At 38.0% G+C, this 19,156-nt stretch overlaps 1 protein-coding gene and 1 long non-coding RNA gene across 2 annotated transcripts; one reads left to right on the top strand and one right to left on the bottom strand.

Annotated features, from left to right (window-relative positions):
• Positions 1–13,100: 13,100 nt before the first annotated feature.
• On the top strand, positions 13,101–14,512 carry LOC137031171 (uncharacterized). Its single transcript, XR_010896500.1, has 3 exons — positions 13,101–13,266; positions 13,574–13,689; positions 14,372–14,512. It is a non-coding gene; the product is annotated as an uncharacterized lncRNA (long non-coding RNA).
• Positions 14,513–15,218: 706 nt separating this feature from the next.
• On the bottom strand, positions 15,219–16,825 carry LOC137030717 (transcription factor Adf-1-like). Its single transcript, XM_067401153.1, has 3 exons — positions 16,675–16,825; positions 16,182–16,363; positions 15,219–15,998 (listed from the first exon to the last, which is right to left on the bottom strand). Exons 1-3 carry the CDS (start codon positions 16,823–16,825, stop codon positions 15,522–15,524), a joined length of 810 nt encoding a protein of 269 aa, XP_067257254.1. The 3' UTR covers positions 15,219–15,521.
• Between the last annotated feature and the right edge of the window lie 2,331 nt (positions 16,826–19,156).

Below are 19,156 nucleotides of genomic sequence, written 5' to 3' on the forward strand. Positions count from 1 at the left end.
TCCCAAGCCTTCTCACATATTTTCACACTTACATTTGGCTGGAAATAGGTGCTATTATTTGGAATGGATAGTACATCTAGACCTGTGAAATGGAGGCTGTGTTCTATTGAACATATTTTGTGCCGGGATGATCTGGCTTCGTCTACATATTTCAGATGTCATTCCCACCTGTTCTCAGTATTCTGACACCCTGCTGTTCCTCACCCAATGTAGCAGATAACAGATAATTGGATTACTTGAATTCCTAAAGCCAATTACAGCAAATCTTTCATTTGTTCAGACACATGACACATTTTACGGTAAAATAAACCCAACCAAAGCATATGCTTCAAATATTCTAAACATTCTTTATTGCTCCCTGGGTCCATTTCTCAAAAGTACTTTTAATGACTTCTGTTTAAATCCTTTTTCTTTTTTTCTTTTTTTTTAAACTTTAAAGGAAGTGGGGCTGAAACGATTATGCAAAAATGCTGATTTGCATTGAATGTATTGAACGTAGTCACGCGTCACACTGTTTACATTGCAGCTATATACTATTCTCACTATATATCATGGTATGATATCGTATGTGTACATTTGCTTATCTATGATATTGGAAGAAAAATGCAACTAGACAGAGTATATCACCTGCACATACACATTTCTTCTCCACTTCAACTGCCTGTCAGAATCTCAAATTGTGCCATACACATGCAGTGGAGAAAAGGTCAGAGAGAAGATGAGGATGATGTGAGCTAGCTCTGGATATTCTAAAATCGTTCAAATCTTAATTTTTACTTTTAGATCTCATTTAATCTTTTAGTCTATACTGTTTTTTGATGTTGTTGCAGCTGATGCTTGAATAAAGCTTCACTAAACATTGTTTGTAACGCTCCTAATATATATATGAGCAATATCACACTCGTAGCCGTGCGATATGGCTGTATATAATCACAGCATGCTGATATACAGCCATATTGCACAGCTACGAGTGTGATGTTGCGTTTATACAACAGTTTGACGGCACGAGTGTGTAAATAAATAAGAAGAACAATGGAGTGTCTTCAAAACCCTCTTTTGTGCAGCACTACTTCCTTTCGCCACGGATTCAAATCTCAAGTTGACAGTTGGACCAAGCCTCCGTTACTAATTCTAAAACGTCACTTTAGAACTAGTAATGAAGGAACGCTGAGACGCTTCATTGAAACTCATTGAATTTTGTACAGTATTAGAGGTAAGTAGATTAGTAGATAAGGAATTGATACCATTGAATGGCCCTATGCTCGCCTTACCTAAATCCAATAGAACACCTCAGGGACATTATGTTTTGGTCCATCCGACACTGCCAGGTTGCACCTCAGACTGTCCAGGAGCTCAGTGATGCCCTGGTCCAGATCTGGAAGGAAATACCCCAGGACACCATCCGTTATCTCATTAGGAGAATGCCCCGACGTTGTCAGGCATGCATACATGCACATGGAAGCCATACAAACTACTGAGTACCATTTTGAGTTGCTTCAACGAAATTTCAGCAAAATGGACTAGCCTGCTGCATCATTTTTTCACTTTGATTTTCAGGGTGTCTTTGAATTCAGTCCTCTGTAGGTTGATAATTTTCATTTCCATCAAACGATGTGGCATCCTTTCGTTCCTAACAAATTACTCAGTCCATAACAGTATAGATAACCAGCATGATATTTTTCCCCATTGAGATCAGGGTAGCGTTTCCCAAAAGCATCGTAAGCCTAAGTTGATCGTAGCTCCATTGGTTTCAATGGAGCTACGATCAACTTAAGCTTACCATGCTTTTGTGAAACGCAGCCCTGATGTGTTTTCAAAGTGTTCCTTTAATTTTTTTGAGCAGTGATATATATATGTATGTATGTATATATATATATATATATATATATATATTAATATTAATAGATGCCTCTCAGTCAAGAAACAATCTCATCATTTTATATGTGAGAACAAAAGATGCTTTTGTCGCTGTAAGTATAGCTATAACTTCATTAACACTTTTTTTCTGTCCCTGTAGTATAAATTTAAAATTAACTGTAAATTAAGATTAATGTGCATTCCTGTGAGAGTGATGCAGCGCATTAATTCAATTGAGATCCCTCTCTTGAAAACAATAGACTTCTAGCTGTCTTTAACCTTTTCTCAGCATAAACTGTAAAGTATTAATTTAATGTTTATCAGATTTTTATAGCAACCATACATATTTTAAAGGAATCACAAAGAAAAAAAAAAAAAAAAAAGTAAAATGTTCGGAATAGAAGAAAGAAAAAAAACGTCCATTCACATTACATTTCCCATCATCCCTCCTTCTGATCACCTGCACTCCTTCAGCAATCACTCAGTCACTCACCACTAATCACCTGCACCTGTCACTCATCTTCTCATCAACCATGGACTATTTAAGCACACACCTCAGCCACACTCATTGTCTGTTTTCCTAGTGGATGTTAGACTAGAATGCTTTGCTCTACTTACCTTGTCACTATTTGTCTAAGGAGTTACCTTCTCCAGCGCTCCATGATCTCCACTCCATCTCCTTCATCTCCTCCTGTGTTCTCTGTGCACTTCCCCTGTCTTCGAGAATTAATTCCAGTCAACGGCAACTGAGGTGTGTGCTCAATCCATCCCCTTCATTCTGTTCACTCATCTGCTACATTCAAGGATAGATTGTTACTTTCCATTCATCACCCCACTCTACTGCGTTCGGATACCTGTCTATGCTGTTCACTAACTCTGTTGTATATCAGTAAAACTGGTGTTTAACTGTTCTCCTGTTGTGCTCAATCTACATGTCATTATACACTTGAGATCAAAATGTACTAATTAATGTAAGTGTGCTAAAATATGTAACTTTTATAATAAAGCAACTCTGTGTGGTTGTAATGTGTGTGTTTTGTGGTAATAGTGGTTCTGCATGACTTAATGAACAAATGAAGAAAAAAAAAAAAGGCCAGGATATTGGTAGCGGGTATTTGTTACCAAACTGGATGCAGATCTGAATGCACTTGGTGTAACTTTAGAGTAACCTTGCACTCTAAAAACTGCTGGGTTAAATATGGACAAAACCAGGGATTGGGTTGTTTTCACCCAGCCATTTTTTTCCATCCCATTTTGGATTTATTTTTTTAGCCAGCAATATATTGATATAGTAAAAGGCATGTTTTTACTCACCCCACAAATTTGCTCCTATATGGGGGTATTTTAAGCTGAAACTTGACCAGACCAGAGACTTATATTATATCTTGTGAAAGAGGGCATAATAGGTGCCTTTTTAACCCAACCTGCTGGGTTTGTCCATATTTTTCCCAGCTTGGTTTTTTTTTAACCCAGCATTTTTTAGAGTGTGCATATATCAGCAAAGAGAAGTGAGGTTCAGTACAGGAAGAGCAAATTATGACTTAACATGCATTAAGAAAATAAGTGGTCAGTTTTGATCTCCTGATGAATAAGTAGTTTGAGCAGGTGAACATGGCAGTTATCTGTCTTGCACATCAATCTAAAAAAAAAATGCTGGGTTAAAAACAACCCAAGTTGGGTTGAAAATGGCTAAACCCAGCAATTGGGTTAAATGTTTGCCCAGCGTGCTGGGTAGTTTTATTTAACCCAACTATTGTGAAACAGTGAAACTTACAGTAAAACCAAAATGGGTTGGAAATTAAAAATCAGACACAATTACTAGAGGCAGCAATAATAATCAAAAGGTGAACATTTATTAATAAGCAATTTAATACGTGTTTATTGTTGAACATTTAGTTATTTTATTTTATTAAATGTTAATTTCCAACATATTTTTGTGTTAATTTTAAGCAAGCAATACAGTATTTTTTATTTTTTTTTTAAAGAATAGATGAGTTAAATAAAACTCTCCAGCCGGTTAGGCAAACATTTAACCTAATCGCTGGGTTAAAACAACCCAATTGCTGGGTTTGTCCATTTTCAACCCAACTTGGGTTGTTTTTCACCCAGCATTTCTTAGTGTACATTGAACAGTAAACTTTAAAGCATTATAACCGCTGCTACATTTTTCATTGCATCATGTGGCATACATTTTATGATATTTGCACAAGCAATATGGCATTACTGTATACCAGAAGAGAAAATTTCAGTTGTTGTGGTCTGCCGCCTCATCGCTCAGTGTGTTGATTACCTGCTCTCTGGATCATCTTATATGAGGGCCAGCAAAATTGGCGATTGATTACCCAATTGAATCTGACCACAAAACCAGCCCACTGTTTGAAAGCGGAGAGACCTGCATCCTGTTACCATCGATCGACCGCCCCATCTAGTCTAGCCAAACATGGTACTCTGCAATGTCGTGTGGAGCCTCTCAGGAACTGGCCAGAGCTGAAGACTTACTTAGGATTTACAGCCTGTCTTCTGAGTCTACAGATATCCTCTTCCTTCTACCAGGGATACTGTTCCTACATAAAAAGACTCATGGTAATTAATTACTTTTAGGGTAGGTGAGCTAGCAGGTTCCTATAAAAAGTACAGCATCTGTTCAGCAAGATGAGTAGAGCTGACGGATTTTCGTTAATGCCAGAGTAATTTATCTGTCCTGTCAATATGACAGCATCATCTAACTAGGCTAAACAAAAATCAATACATTGACTGATTAGCAGGAACATTGACATTTACCGAAATGAATTCTCGCAGACCTTCAAGTTTCCTTTTTTCTTCCAAATTATATAAGGGAATTAGATTTCTATCGCCAGTGCTGAGTCTGCATTTCCCCGTAATAACCCACTTCCTTTAGCTCAACATTAGGAAGGAAGTTTTACTGGATTACTTACATATACATACATAAAACGGCATCATGTTAAACTAAGGTCTGCTTTCTGACCAAACCGACACTTCACTTTGAGAGAAGCACATTTCTGTATGCGTTATAAATTCCCTGATAGACCTTGATCACATTTTACATAATGTATCCCTTTCTTCACCGTGATCTCTGGGAAGTGGGTGCATTTGAAATGCTGTCAGCTTCTCAGCTGAATTTACAGCTCCAAATTTACAGCTCATATTTTCCTTAAATGGCTGGCAGTTGAGTAGGGGTTCTTTTTGTGAGAAGTGTTTCCCTTTCTTTCAGCTGTCAGGCCCCCGATTGAACAAAGCCATTGAGAAATGACATGCAGTGGCTTTGAGGGAGCAAAAATGGGGTATCCAAGACAGTGCCTGATTGATGACTTGATTATGGATGCCAGGCCTTTAAGGGCAGAAAAAAAGAGAAAATATTAATTTTAGTTTTGAAATTAACGTGTGAAATTAATGTCACCAACGAGTGCTATAGTGCAAAATCCTCATTCTCACAGTAAATTAATTTAACATTTCTAAGTGCAGGACGTGAGCATCCAGTACATAAAGCATTTATGCTGCAATAGCATGTGTTGTATTCATTTTGAAATTATTCTGGTAAAAATTACAGTCTAACTGAAGACTTCAGATGCAAAAGCCTCTAAGTGCCGTGTGAAATTTTCTTCTAAAATAAGCATTTTTATCAAGGTCGTATGTTTATGTTCAGTTATTTCAGTTTAAATGCAATGAAAAGGACCTATTAATTAAAGCAGAATTACTGAACCTAAACATACAAGCTTGATAAAAATGCTTATTTTAGAAGAAAATCTCAGATGGCACTTGGAGGCTTTCTCATCTGAAGTCTTCAATTGTACAATCTGTAAACATTCCAATGATCCGGCGGTTATAGCTCTGTGATAAAACCAATAATCCAAGGGTTAAACCGCCGTACAGCATCGCGTAGGTGCGGAGGAAACCCAGGTACTTTCCAAAGCTCCAAAAAGCCACAACTGTGATTTGCAGAAATAAAACAGCGATAAAACAAGTGTAGGTTGAGAGGAGCGGCAGCCAAGACACACCAGCATTCCCGTCTCACCGGAAGTCTTGAGTAGTCTTGAGTTGTAAGCACTAAAATTCTGAGTTCTAATTCTAAGCAATCAATTGGATTACTGCTGATCTAACATTTTTTTAATGATGAAAAAAGGAACTTTAAATTGTTATACTATTTTCATTTTGACAAATATTGAACATAAGAGGAAAGAGAAACATATTATAATCATAGTAATTTAATGATTGATTTGGTTTGGCGATTACATGTAGTCAATTGATACCAAGTGCATATAATTGCAATCATAGATATATTATTTGTACAATCATAATTTAATGTTAGATTTTTTTATTCACTTAATTTTTTTTTTTTTTTGTTTAATTAAATGATTGTCAACAAAATCTGGTAAAGTCTAATGATAGATAATTGTTTTGATGCAGACAGATGAACAGATGTACATTTGTTTTGTCAAGGCCTTTTCATTGGGCTTGATCAAAAAGACCAGTGTCACTTTGAATTATTATTATTTTTTTTTTTTTTTGTTAAAACTATACCAGTTTGCATTCAAAGGGCATGGCACTGTTCAAAAAACTGTTTTTGATTTTCTTGTGTACCTAAGGTCCTATGTTATCCAAACATCAAAGACTTGACATGAGAGAGAAGAATTTCTGATTAATCACAAAGCACCTGTAAAAAAAAAAAAAAAAAAAAAAGCCTTACCCCATTTACAAAAAAAGAAAAAACAGCCTTATCCCCCCCACCATTTTCTTTTTACTTATACTCTTTTGCCAGTTCTACTCAATAGATTTTTTTTTTTAAAGCTTGTCAACAGCAGGGTTGCCAGAAAACTAGCCAGAAGCAGGTTTCTGCTGAAGAGGCTTGGACTCAACTGTTGTCTTGTGTTCCAGCAGGGACATGTGAGAGAAACCTCATAGCCAAAAGACCAGCATGTGTTCAGACTGTTGGGAGCAACTGTAAAATGACTAACTTCATCTGCCTCAGTGTATTGCATGTTAGCCAGAGGTGATAGAGGAAGGAAGAAGAGAATACAATGGAGAGCTACAATCAGTATGTCTATAAATCATAGGAAGGTTGTGATTTCCAAACACATGTGGATTAAATTGAAATCAGTACATTCACATTGTAAGACAAATAGTTACAGAGAAATCTTGAATGGGAGTTGGGAGGCTTTGAAAAGGTTCAATTAGTATTAGGTATCATAAACTAACAATAAACAATACTGTACTTTACTTTTACTAATCTTGGTTAATTTCTATTTGTTATAACATTTCAGTGTGTATAAATGTATACATTAACATGAGTTTATGCATTTTAAACAAATCTGAATTAATAGTAGGGATGCAACGAAAATTCTGGATGCACTTTGCCGAAAACTGAAAATTACTTTTTTATAGAACTATTAATTTCTTATTTTAAATTAGTTTTTTTTTTGTATAATTGTATTGTTATTATTATACTTTTTAATTAAATTCAATAATTTTACTGAATATGAATAAAATAAAATAACCACACTTTTATTTAAAGCAGCACTCTGTAAATTTTGCCTCTTTGTCGCCATCTCTGTTTGAAACCTGAAATTGCAGTTGTTTGTGGAATTATCATTTTTATATGATTTGTGCCTCGGCATGACTCCATGGTGCAGATGAATCTAATGTTTGCTGTCAGTGTGGATACTGTACTTCGGAATCACAGATTGTAGTCTTGAAGTATGACCAAAGTAAGAGTTTTCACTGGAGAATTTCATCTGAACAAGTAAGTAACATGTCTGCCACTTTTGTTCTGCTAAACAGAGAAAAAAAAAAAGCATTACAATAAATTGCGCTACCAATGGTGATAAATTCTAATGATCGCTTAGCTCGGATCACGTCAAACTATGCAAATTATTATTATTGTTATACTTTATACGCCATCCAAATGATAAGTTTAATTATTGCAGCTGCGGTGAGCGGACTCTCTGTTTCTTTCTGTTTATGGACCTGATGCAATGATGCACAGACATGCTCAAATTTCCCTAGAAAACCCACCAGTACCACCACAATTATAAAACATTATTACAAGCTTGCCGTTGTGAATCGAGCTAAGGTAAGGAGATAGTTTTGAACACCGGCTGGTTATGTACTTGCTCAAAAATTGATTTTGGATAGCAAACACATGGAGCGCAACATTGTACAGAGCCCACAGCGCATACACAGTGTGGAACATTGGGCAGAGCACGCAGCAGACACACAGAGCAGAACATAATGGCCCTGCCCCAAATGCCACCCTAAACCCTCACGGTCTTCCTCTGAGTCCGCACTTTCATGACGTAATGCCGCTCTGACTGCCAGGTAGAAGTCCTCTGTGTAGCTTGCAGACATGCAGGCTCAGCAGAAGGGGGTGCTAGCTAGCACCCTTCTGAAAGCTAAAATTACGAATTGGACACCCTACAGTCTCGTGGACTTAACGGACATGCAGCAGACATTCTAAGTCCATAAGACCGAAAGTGCACATTAAGGCTGGATCCCAAATGGCACACTTCTATGCACTTTCGGTCTTGTGGACTTACAATGGCTGCCATGTGTCTGTTAAGTCTACGAGACCATAGGATGTCCCATTTATCATTTTAGGTTTCAGAAGGTTGCTAGTGTGCGACCCTTTGTGTCCGCTATGCACAGGGGCGGATCTACCGGGGTGGCAACTTCCACCCTACGAAAAAGCTTTGCCACCCCATTTGCCACCCCAAAATTATCAGAGAATAAAATATATATGTTAGCAGTGTTTCAATTACTACTGCTTTTCAGCAGCGGCGCTTCACTGTGATGACATAAAAAAGACAGCGTAGGCTATTGCAAAATAATGGCAAGAAAACACGTTGCACGCACACGCAGCACGTCCAATATAGTCAGCTTCATTAACAAATGACTCTTACGAACTGGTTCTTTGGGAGTCAAAAACACAGCGCAGCCAAGTTCACTTGCGAATTGTTTTCCATTTGTTCGTGAATCGGAAAATTACTGCTTCTCGGCTAACTCAGAAGTCCTCGAATTTTCGTAATTTTTTGCGAGCTGATTCACAGACCGCCAGCTCCACTTTCATCATGGATAAAGATCTTTTTGCCATCCGCCGAAACGGTAACATGAAATCAATAAGAAGATCCTGATCACAGAAACTAGTTAGGTAAGAATCTAAATGTGTTTTAGCTTTTCTCGATCGCTAACACATTATAAGTGATTCAGTTGACCCAGTTTCCCAAACCATTCGTTCAGTTCTCAAAGCAAAGATATATTTCTCAAAACGTTTAACAATGACTACATTAGGTAGCAAAACTGATGATTCACCAGTCAAAATCTGAGAGAAAGCTGAATGAATAATTTACAGGGGTTTTAAACTTACACAGTACCAGTACTTTAGATGAGGGAAATCTGTGTACAGTAAACTGTAGCACGTTGTACACCCTCAAACTTGTGATTGTCAACTTTCTCTGTAGCCACTTGTTATACTGTATTTTGCAGAACTGAGAAATGACTGTCTTGTGTCAGAAGACCAATACACTGCTATAGTACCTTATATACTGTAATAAAATTTAGCCAAATGTGCAGAGGATGCTGAATTTAGTTTTACTGTAATTGACAGTGTACTGTATTGTGGTGCATACCAAGTTCAACATATCTACTGCCAGATCAATTTACAATAGTAAAATGAAAAAGAGCCAAAAAAAAAAAAAAACACCATTGCTGTATTTTACTGTATCTGTAAATTTATTTTTGTATAGTGTAGTAGACAGTGAGCTGCAAAATAATTACTGAATCCCAGTAAGCGCTATTTTTTTACAGTGTTATATGAATTGATCTCACTAGTGTTCACTGGGCAGTGCAGTAGTCTGTGTATTTGTTATGTTTTGTGTGTCATCTGAGGCCAAAGATTGATTTTGTGAGACAAGAATAAGTTTTTGACTAAAACATTTTATTTTGACCTGGAAGTTTGAGGTTTATACAAGTTGGTGCATAGTTTTGAGATTGTGTTTATAGTTGTGAGAAAATGTTTAATTGTTTCATTTCAACTAGATTAAAAAGTTTGAAAGACAAATTTATGCTGGCTTGTCATAAAGCTAACTTAAAGTCTTGTTTAAAAAACATAAATAATTTGGTCAGTTAGGCCAGAATATAGATGTTCTGGGTGATTGCTAAAATGTTGCTAGGTGGTTGCTAGGAGATTCTGGGTGGTTGCTAGGCTCTTGCTGCAATTGCTGGGGTGTTGCTAGAGTATGTAGTTGATAGGCTGTTCTGGGTGAACACACACAGACATTCCCACCTCTGTTAATAACAGAAACTCAAAAATTTGCAAAAAACAATTTTTTATTGTTCTTTAACTTGCACTAAAACATGTGATTTATGCCATCGAAGTAACCTGTGTAATATTAATAAAACTGCTCATCTCCTTTAGTGACACAAGGTCAGACTCATTTTAAATCTGTTGATGTTTTTCATATAGTGCCTTTACTTGGTGCCATGATGGATATTGAAATCTTGTTATTTATTTTGGTAATGCAATGTTTGTGAACACGATTGTGTATGTCAGACCATAACTCTCCAAAAACTATGCATGGGCACTTGCTTTGGTGTTGCCACCTCTCATAGACCTCCTGCCACCCCTTTGCCACCCTATAAATAATTTTCTAGATCCGCCCCTGGCAATGCACCCTCAATGCGCACTTCAGCTGAGCCCGCAAGTCTGCGAGCTACGCAGGGGACTTTACCCGGGAGTCAAAGTGGCATTACGTCATGAAAGTGCGGACTTAAAGAAAGACTGTGTGGGTTTAGGGTGCCATTTGGGAAAGGGCCAGAATTGAGCAGACTCTTTGAAGTTGTGCATCTTCGGAAGCGAAGCCACTTGCAAATTTTGCATATTTTTCTGGGAACCATTATGCTTTATTCCAGTATTCTTTGATGAAAAGAAGAGCATTTATTTGAAATAGATATTTTATGTACCAAAGCATAAAAAATTTAAAAACAAAAAAACAACAAAAAAAAAAAACAACAAACAAACAAACAAAAAACAACATTTGAATGGTATTGTGTATATAAATAAATAAATAAATAAATAAATAAATAAATAAATAAATAAATAAATAAATAAATAAATAAATAAATGAATGAATGAATGAATGAATGAATGAATGAATGAAGCAAAATAGCAAATTAATTTGATATGCAATGAGCAATGATTGTATTTTAACACAACAACTATGAACTCTCTCTCTCTCTCTCTCTCTTGGAAGTTGCATTAAAAATCCAGTAGGCTTGAATTGTTTTCTCCTTTTACAAGCTATGTAACAATATAAATATGCTCATGGGACTGCTCATGCTGAAGCATGTTAGAGCAAAAAGCATAATTGTTTTAAGGTTGACAGCTTACAAATATGTTCTGATTAAAAACAATAATGCTGCTCTGTGGGACACATTTTGATAAATGTTTACAGTAGGTGAAATTAGATGCAATCAGTACGTGTATGAGGCAGTGGTGGATAAAGTACTTGAAAGCCATACTTGAGTAAAAGTATAGAAATAAAATGAAAATGAAAATGCCTTTGGTAGAACTTATCACTGTTTAGAAAAATTTTTACTTGAGTAAAAGTTTTAAAGTAAGGGATATTTTTTGCACTTAAGTATGAAAAATACATACATACATATATATATTAAACATACTTAAGTACTGAAAGTAAAAGTACAAGTAAATGTAAAATACAAAAGGAGCAACAGGATTGTGTTCAGTTTTAACTCTTTCTTACATCTTGCTTTAAATATAAAAAATAGTAATATATATTATACTTTATATGTACACTTTCACACATGGTTTGGCTCTATTTTACAAAACTTGATGATTATCTAATCAAAATATGTGTTACAGTGCCAATAAAAAAATAAATAATAAATAAAAAAATAAATAAATAAATAAATAAATAAATAAATAAATAAATAAATAAATAAATAAATAAATAAATAAATAAATAAATAAAAAGAAAGAACTGAAATCGAATATATTTCTTATTTGTTATGTTTCTGTTGCTGCATGATGAGGATACAGTTTAAATATGCAACTTTGCTGGATAACGAATGCATAACAGTGAATAAATGGATATAAACTAATGCAAATGAATGGTTACAATTGTAACATTACACAGTTGGTGTTTTTTTCACACTGTTTTAACCGCTTGAGGTACTACTAATGTTTTAGCATCCTCTCAGCCTTGACGGCAAACATACTACTGTTCTCCTCTAATGCAGCATCTAGTCAACAAACAAATTACTTTATAATGATATGAAAACATGTACTGTAATGTACACTGTATAACATACTGTTTTGTCTATGTTTATATCAGTTTTTAACTCGGCAAAACTCAGCTAGCTCCGTCAGGCCAAAGAAGATGCTCACAGAAATGGGGACAGAGTCTTCTACAAACAGACCAAATACACACTGAAAAAGGAGATCAGAGTGGCAAAGAGTAATTATTCCGATAAGCTTCGGAATCAGTTCTCTTCTAATGACACCGCTTCAGTGTGGAAAGGTCTGAAAGTCAACACCAATTACAAGACACCATCCCCCAGCACTGTGGTGAATCAACAACTGGCAGACGATCTGAACGAGTTTTATTGCAGGTTTGAAAAAACACCATTCACACCTCTTGTAACCCCCGTCTCCCCCACACTTGCAATTCAGTTCAGTGAAGATGACGTGTGCCAGGTCTAAAGGCCGGAACACACCAAGCCGACGGCGACGAACTAGTGGCGACGAAAGCAGACTGCGGGGTCGGCTGGCGTCGGCTGGCGTCGGCAGCGTCTGGGTCCAAAGTTGCCCTGACACACCAAGCCGACGTTCGACAGCCGACGGCCAAATAGCACGTCCGTTCTGCGCCTGCGTGAGATGAAATGCCTTTCCATGCCAGCAGGTGGCAGTAGTTTGTGTTCGTTGCTATGGTTCGTTGCTAGGGAGACCGGAAGAGCTACAGGGATACAAAACATAAACAAAGGTGCATGAAAAACCAGTTCTCGCTCATCACATACGGATTCGTGTTATTTCAAAAATGTCCGACACGTTGCAAATGGCACTGGCTTTGTCAGCCCTTGGTCTTTTGCTTGTGGAAGAGGAAAAGAAGAAGCGGATGAGAAAAATACGGAGAAAGCGCACTAAATGGGTGAAACCATGGATACTCCAGAGACAGGCCCAAGGTGCTTTCCCGAACCTGTGTCGAGAGCTCGAGTTACAGGAAACTTGTGGTTTTAAAAATTTCGCTCGGCTTTTTCCCACTCAATTTCACATGTTAAAAGAACTTATTAGTCCAATCATACAGAGAACAAACACGAACTACCGGGATTGTATCTCCGTGGGGGAACGTCTGATGATTACACTACGGTTCTTGGCAACAGGTAAGGTTATTCGTTGTTTGAACATTTCATTAAAACACCTTTTCAGTTGTGTTTATTTTGGTGTATTATGAAGCATTATAAAAGTGAAAAGAATTTTATTATTTTGTATCCAGTTGTAGCCTACTTTTAAAAAGACACAATGTATAAAACATTATTATGGTTGTTTGTAGCACAATGTCTTTAATAACTGATAAAAAAAATATTTGCTTTAATGTAGTGTAGTACAAATGCATTAAAAGTGTTAGATTTGACTCTGTAAAAGGTGTGGAAAATTAATAGTGGAGTTATGTGTTTGTAATCTTTGCAGGAGAAAGCTTCAAGAGCCTTTCTTACCAATTCCGGGTGGGAATGTCCACAATTCAGCAATTTGTTCCTGAAACCTGTGCAGCAATCTACCAAGTCTTAAAAGAGAAATACCTAAAGGTATACATGTATCTGTTTAATGTTTTTTGTTTTAGCCCAAAAATGAGCAATTTTTTTGATCTCTCAGATATTGTTTTAGGAGGCCTCTGATGTAGAAATTAAAGATTTTTCAGTTTTTTTACATTTTAATAAGGGTAATTTTAGGGTCTTATATTGTAGTAGATAAACTGAAAGAATAGACAGGATGGTAGACCATGTGTCGAGGGCAGAGATCTAAGTATTATCCATCAAATTATAATTTCAATGCAAATAAAATTCCACTACTACATTCAAACAATACAGTCTGGCTGGCCTATTATGCTCTCTACTTATCATACTAAAAGAACACATTCATCCCCCCAGAGCACTTACAGGTTCATATTCAAGACCATTCATACCTGTCCCTGAACAATGCAACAGGCATCTCCCCCCAAAATCCAAAACATAAAGAGCCTAATGCTGACCTATAAACACTTCTTCAACCCAATAGCATTGTGAGGACGAACAATAGAACCCATTAACTATGTAAATGTGATCTTGAGAGAAAAAAACATTTGCAGGCATTTTTTTTTAAATTTTTGAAAGTGATGTTGTAATTCTGCAGAAGTGGGCTTTGCAGGGTTAATTCAAGAATGTCAAAATCACTGAGTTATTAATGGTCTGACGAGTTAAACTAATTTCTTTTAATTATATTGTTTTTTAGTGCCCAGACACAGTGGAAGAGTGGCAGCAAGTAGCCGTTGGATTCCAGAATCAGTGGCATTTCCCAAATTGCCTGGGTGCTCTGGATGGAAAGCACATTAACATTCGTCCCCCTCCAGGATCTGGATCTAAATTCTTCAACTACAAGCATACATTCTCAATAGTGCTTATGGCACTGGTAGACAGCAACTACAGATTTCTGTATGTTGATGTGGGCTGCAACGGGCGCATTTCAGATGGTGGAGTGTTTGGGGGATGCTCATTGCAGGATGCCTTGGAGAAAAGAACATCCAACATTCCTGCACCTGCACCACTTCCTGAATCAGACCAGCTGGCCCCTTACTGCATTGTGGCTGATGAGGCATTCCCCTTAAAGGAATACCTCATGAAGCCATACCCGAACCGCAAGCTGTCTGTAGAGCAACGCATATTCAATTACAGACTTTCGCGAGCTCGAAGGGTGGTTGAAAATGCATTTGGCATCCTGGCAAATCGTTTTCGCGTCCTACTAACCACCATTAATATTCAAAGCACTGCCAAAGTGGAGGACATTGTTTTGTCTTGCTGTGCTCTGCACAACTTTCTGCGCAAAGAGTGCTGTGAAGTGTACATGGCAGGAATCGACCAGGAAGAACAAGATCATGACACTGTCCCTGGAAGATGGAGAGAAGACCCTGGCCTACAGCAGGCCTCTCTGCCACGCACAACCAACAGTACAACACACGCCAAACAGCTCAGGGATAAACTGTGCCAGTACTTTAATTCGGACACCGGTGCAGTGCCCTTTCAGTGGGGCAAAATATAAGCATGTAGCAAACTTGTTTCTTTCCCCCTTGACCTTGGTTTATGTTTTATAACAATGGTGTGAATTTGCAAAATAAAGTTTATATTTTTACATCATTGTGTTTTGTGATTTTTTTTTTACATAAAGAACAGTGAAGTACCTTTTACACAAAGTCAGTGTTTTATTTTCAAATGTGCAAAAATAGCATTAAGGTAATTTACAGAAAAATATCAACAGTTGGTATTTAAAATAAATAAAATGTACAGAAATATAAACTTTGCATAAGTACTCTAATATAACGTACAACTAAGCGTGACATATTTACTAAATGCTACAATATCTGTTTACAATTTTGCTACATAAAAAATTACAAGTGTGTATACTGATTGGAAGATGCATCCAGTGCATGGTTGTGGCCCACTGAATATTTGAAAATGCAATTATCAACCTCATGCTGGAAATGTGGCAGTAGATGTGGTGGCAAATTCCGCATTCTGTGTTCAAGATTTTTGCAGTAAGCTGAGATGGCATCATTGGTGTTTTCCTGTGATGCCAACTTTTCCAGAGTTTTGCCGATGGTGCGCATCAAGTTTGTGGATTCCTCGCTGGAGGATTCGTCTTGCATCTTCCTGCGCTTCCCTGGAGGCTTTGGTTTTATGTTGGAGCTTTGCAAATGGTCCTTTCTCATGGCTGTGGACTCAGTTCCACAGATGGTGGATTCAGCCAAGGGTGTACTTGACCGTAGGTCAGCATCACTGAAGCTGGGGTCTTCATGGGTGCCAGTCCAGGTGTCACTGTTGGTACCATCTGAGGGTGAACAGGAATCACTATCAGCCGCAGGTTCCTTAAAAAACATAAGATACAAATGTGACAAGTTAATGTAATGGCTTGACTTAATATGCGGAGTTACTTGTGAATAGACTCTTTTAAAGAAGCACTTGCCATCTTACAAAAAGCAAAATGTTTATTTTATTCTGAAATTAAACAATAAATAAATAAATAAATATAAATATATTTGTTTATTTACCATGATCATTAGATTTGAAGTGCTCTCCTTCCTTTTTGTGTGAGGCTCTAGAAACTGCAGGCGGTTCAGGATCCATTGCTGCCTGCCAGTCTTCTGAGCTCCAGAACTTCCTGAGGGTCCTTGTTTCTTATAACGCATGTATTGGGTTCGCAATGAATCCCACCGCTTCTTGAGCTCTTTTTCTGAGGGACAAAGTAAAATTTTGTAAGCATTAAGTGTTATGGCTGCTTATTTTGTCACTTTAATGAGTATTTGTTATGCCAACAAATGTTACTTTTTGCTGTATTGTTAATTATATTATTAACAATTTGATTAACTTTTAATATTATTATGAAATATGAGATGCTAGCACAGCACATATTAATTACTGTCTGTTTCCATAAACAAACTTAGTTTGGTACACACAAAACACTAAAATGGTTATATTAGTTTTACTATGGACTATTGAACAATTACAAACAAGCTTTCTCAATTGCCAAAAAGGAAATCTTACCTGATATGACGAGTTTATTTTCGATCTCACGCCACAGTTCAGCTTTCAGCACACGGTTGACATAACATTTTTCCGTAATGTCATACAAACCCGGCCTTTCCTGGATCATGTTGATCAATTCGTCTTCACTTGCCTCGTTCCAGATAGCCATGTCTTTCACGTACCTAAGGTAAACAATGTGTGTTCCCTCTTGACTTCGTCGTTAACTTGCTTCGTCACTTCCGTTTTTCTTTTCTCATGCACTGGTTCGCTAGCTGAACAGCCAATCAGAATGATCATATGGCCCGACGGCCCGACGAGGTCCAACGCCGATTCAACATTTCGAATCGGCCGAAACAAAGCCGACGAGGACCAACTTCAGCCGACGGTGCAGAACACACCGAGGAAACTTAGTCGGCCGACGAAGAAAAACTGCCCGACGGCCGACCGTCGGCTTGGTGTGTTCCGGCCTTTAAAAAAGAACAAGAGATGAAAGGCACCAGGCCCAGCGTTTCACCAGCCTGTCTGAAAACCTGCACTGACCAGCTGGCCCCCATCTTCGCACAGATCTTCAACAGATCACCGGAGCTGTGCGAAGTCCCCTCGTGCTTCAAATGCTCCACCACCATCCCCGTCCCAAAGAAACCCAAAATTAGTGGACTTAATGACTACAGACCTGTGGCTCTAACGTCTGTGGCCATGGAATCATTTGAAAGTTTTGGTTTTGGCTTATCTGAAGGACATCACTGGACTTCCTGCAGTTTGCTTACTGAGCAAACAGGTCTGTGAATGATGCAGTCAATATGGGACTGCATTATGTTCTGCAGCATCTGGACAGACCAAGGACTTATGTGAGGATCCTGTTTGTGGACAGCTCTGCTTTTAACACCATCATCCCATCACTCCTCCAGCCCAAAATAACTTAACTCTCCGTGCCCACCTCTGTCTGTCAGTGGATCATCAGCTTCCTGACAGACAGGCAGCAGCTAGTGAGGCTGTGAAAATTCTCATCCAGCACCCACACCATCAGCACCGGCGCCCCTCAGGGCTATGTTCTCTCCCCACTGATCTTCTCCCTGTACACCATTGACTGCATCTCTAAAGATCCCTCTGTCAAGCTCCTGAAGTTTGCAAATGACACCACACCGATCTGCCTCATCCAGGATAGTGACAAGTCTGCTTACAGACTGGAGGTTGAACAGCTGGCTCTCTGGTGCATTCTTAACAACCTGGAGCTCAACGCACTCAAGACAGTGGAGATGATCATGGACTTAAGGAGAAACCCCCCTGCTTTCCCCCAACTCACCATCATGAACAGCACTGTGACTGCAGTGGAGTCATTCAGGTTCCTGGGCACCACAATCTCCCAGGACCTGAAGTGGGACAACCACATTGAGTCCATTGTGAAAAAGGCCCAGCAGAGGTTGTACTTCCTTCGCCAGCTGAGGTTCAACCTACCACAGGAGCTGCTGAAACAGTTTTGCCATCATTGAATCCATCCTCTGCATTATATCTGTCTGGTTCAGCTCAGCTACCAAATCTGACCTCAGAAGACTACAGAGGGTAGTCCGGTCTGCTGAGCGAATCATTGGAACAACCCTCCCCACTCTCCAAGAACTGTACTTATCCAGAGTGAGAAAAAGAGCAAAGAAAATCACTCTGGACCCCTCACATCCAGCACACTCCCTCTTTGAACTGTTGCCATCTGGTCGACGCTACAGAGCTCTGAGCACCAGAATGACCAGCCAGATATTTTCTTCCCTCAGGCAATCCATCTCATGAACACTTGACAAACATGGAACACACAACACTATTATACATTATTTACTTATATATATTTCAAATTTGTACACATTATAACTGTAACTACAAATTGTCTATATTACATATATTGTTTTTTGCTTTTTTGCACTTTGTCTATCTTGTATATTTGTAAATTATTCTTTATTCTTTTTATTATCTGTGTCTTGTCTTGTCACTGTTACTCTGTTGCACTATGGAGCTTTTGTCACTAAAACAAATTCCTAGTATGTGTAAACATACCTGGCAATAAAGCTCTTTCTGATTCTGATTTTTGAAGTGTCCCGCTCTGTGCAGCCTCACGTCACGTGTCAAAACAAACTCTACGAGGCATCAGTGATAGTTTTTATTTCGCCTCTAGAGGCCGCTCTCATACCATATAATGACAGCGCACTCTTCTCAGCCGCTCCAGCAATGGACGCTACTCAGAAAATGAAATGAACCGTGGCTATGCGAGCACTTGTTTGCACATGCTTGCTTGCAGTCTGTGTTCTTCCGACTTTAATTTGTAGTAAGTAACGGAAAAGCTTTTGGAAAATGTATCAGAGTAAAAGTTTACATTCTATTTCGGAAATGTAGTGGAGTAAAAGTAAAAGTTGACAGAAATATAAAAAACTCAGGTAAAGCACAGATTCTCCCAAAAAATACTCAAGTACAGTAACAAAGTATTATTATTTCGTTACATTACACCACTGGTATGAGG

The sequence above is a fragment of the Chanodichthys erythropterus genome, chromosome 11 (genome assembly GCF_024489055.1).
Source record: "Chanodichthys erythropterus isolate Z2021 chromosome 11, ASM2448905v1, whole genome shotgun sequence".
In the NCBI taxonomy this organism is placed as follows: Eukaryota; Metazoa; Chordata; class Actinopteri; order Cypriniformes; family Xenocyprididae; genus Chanodichthys; species Chanodichthys erythropterus.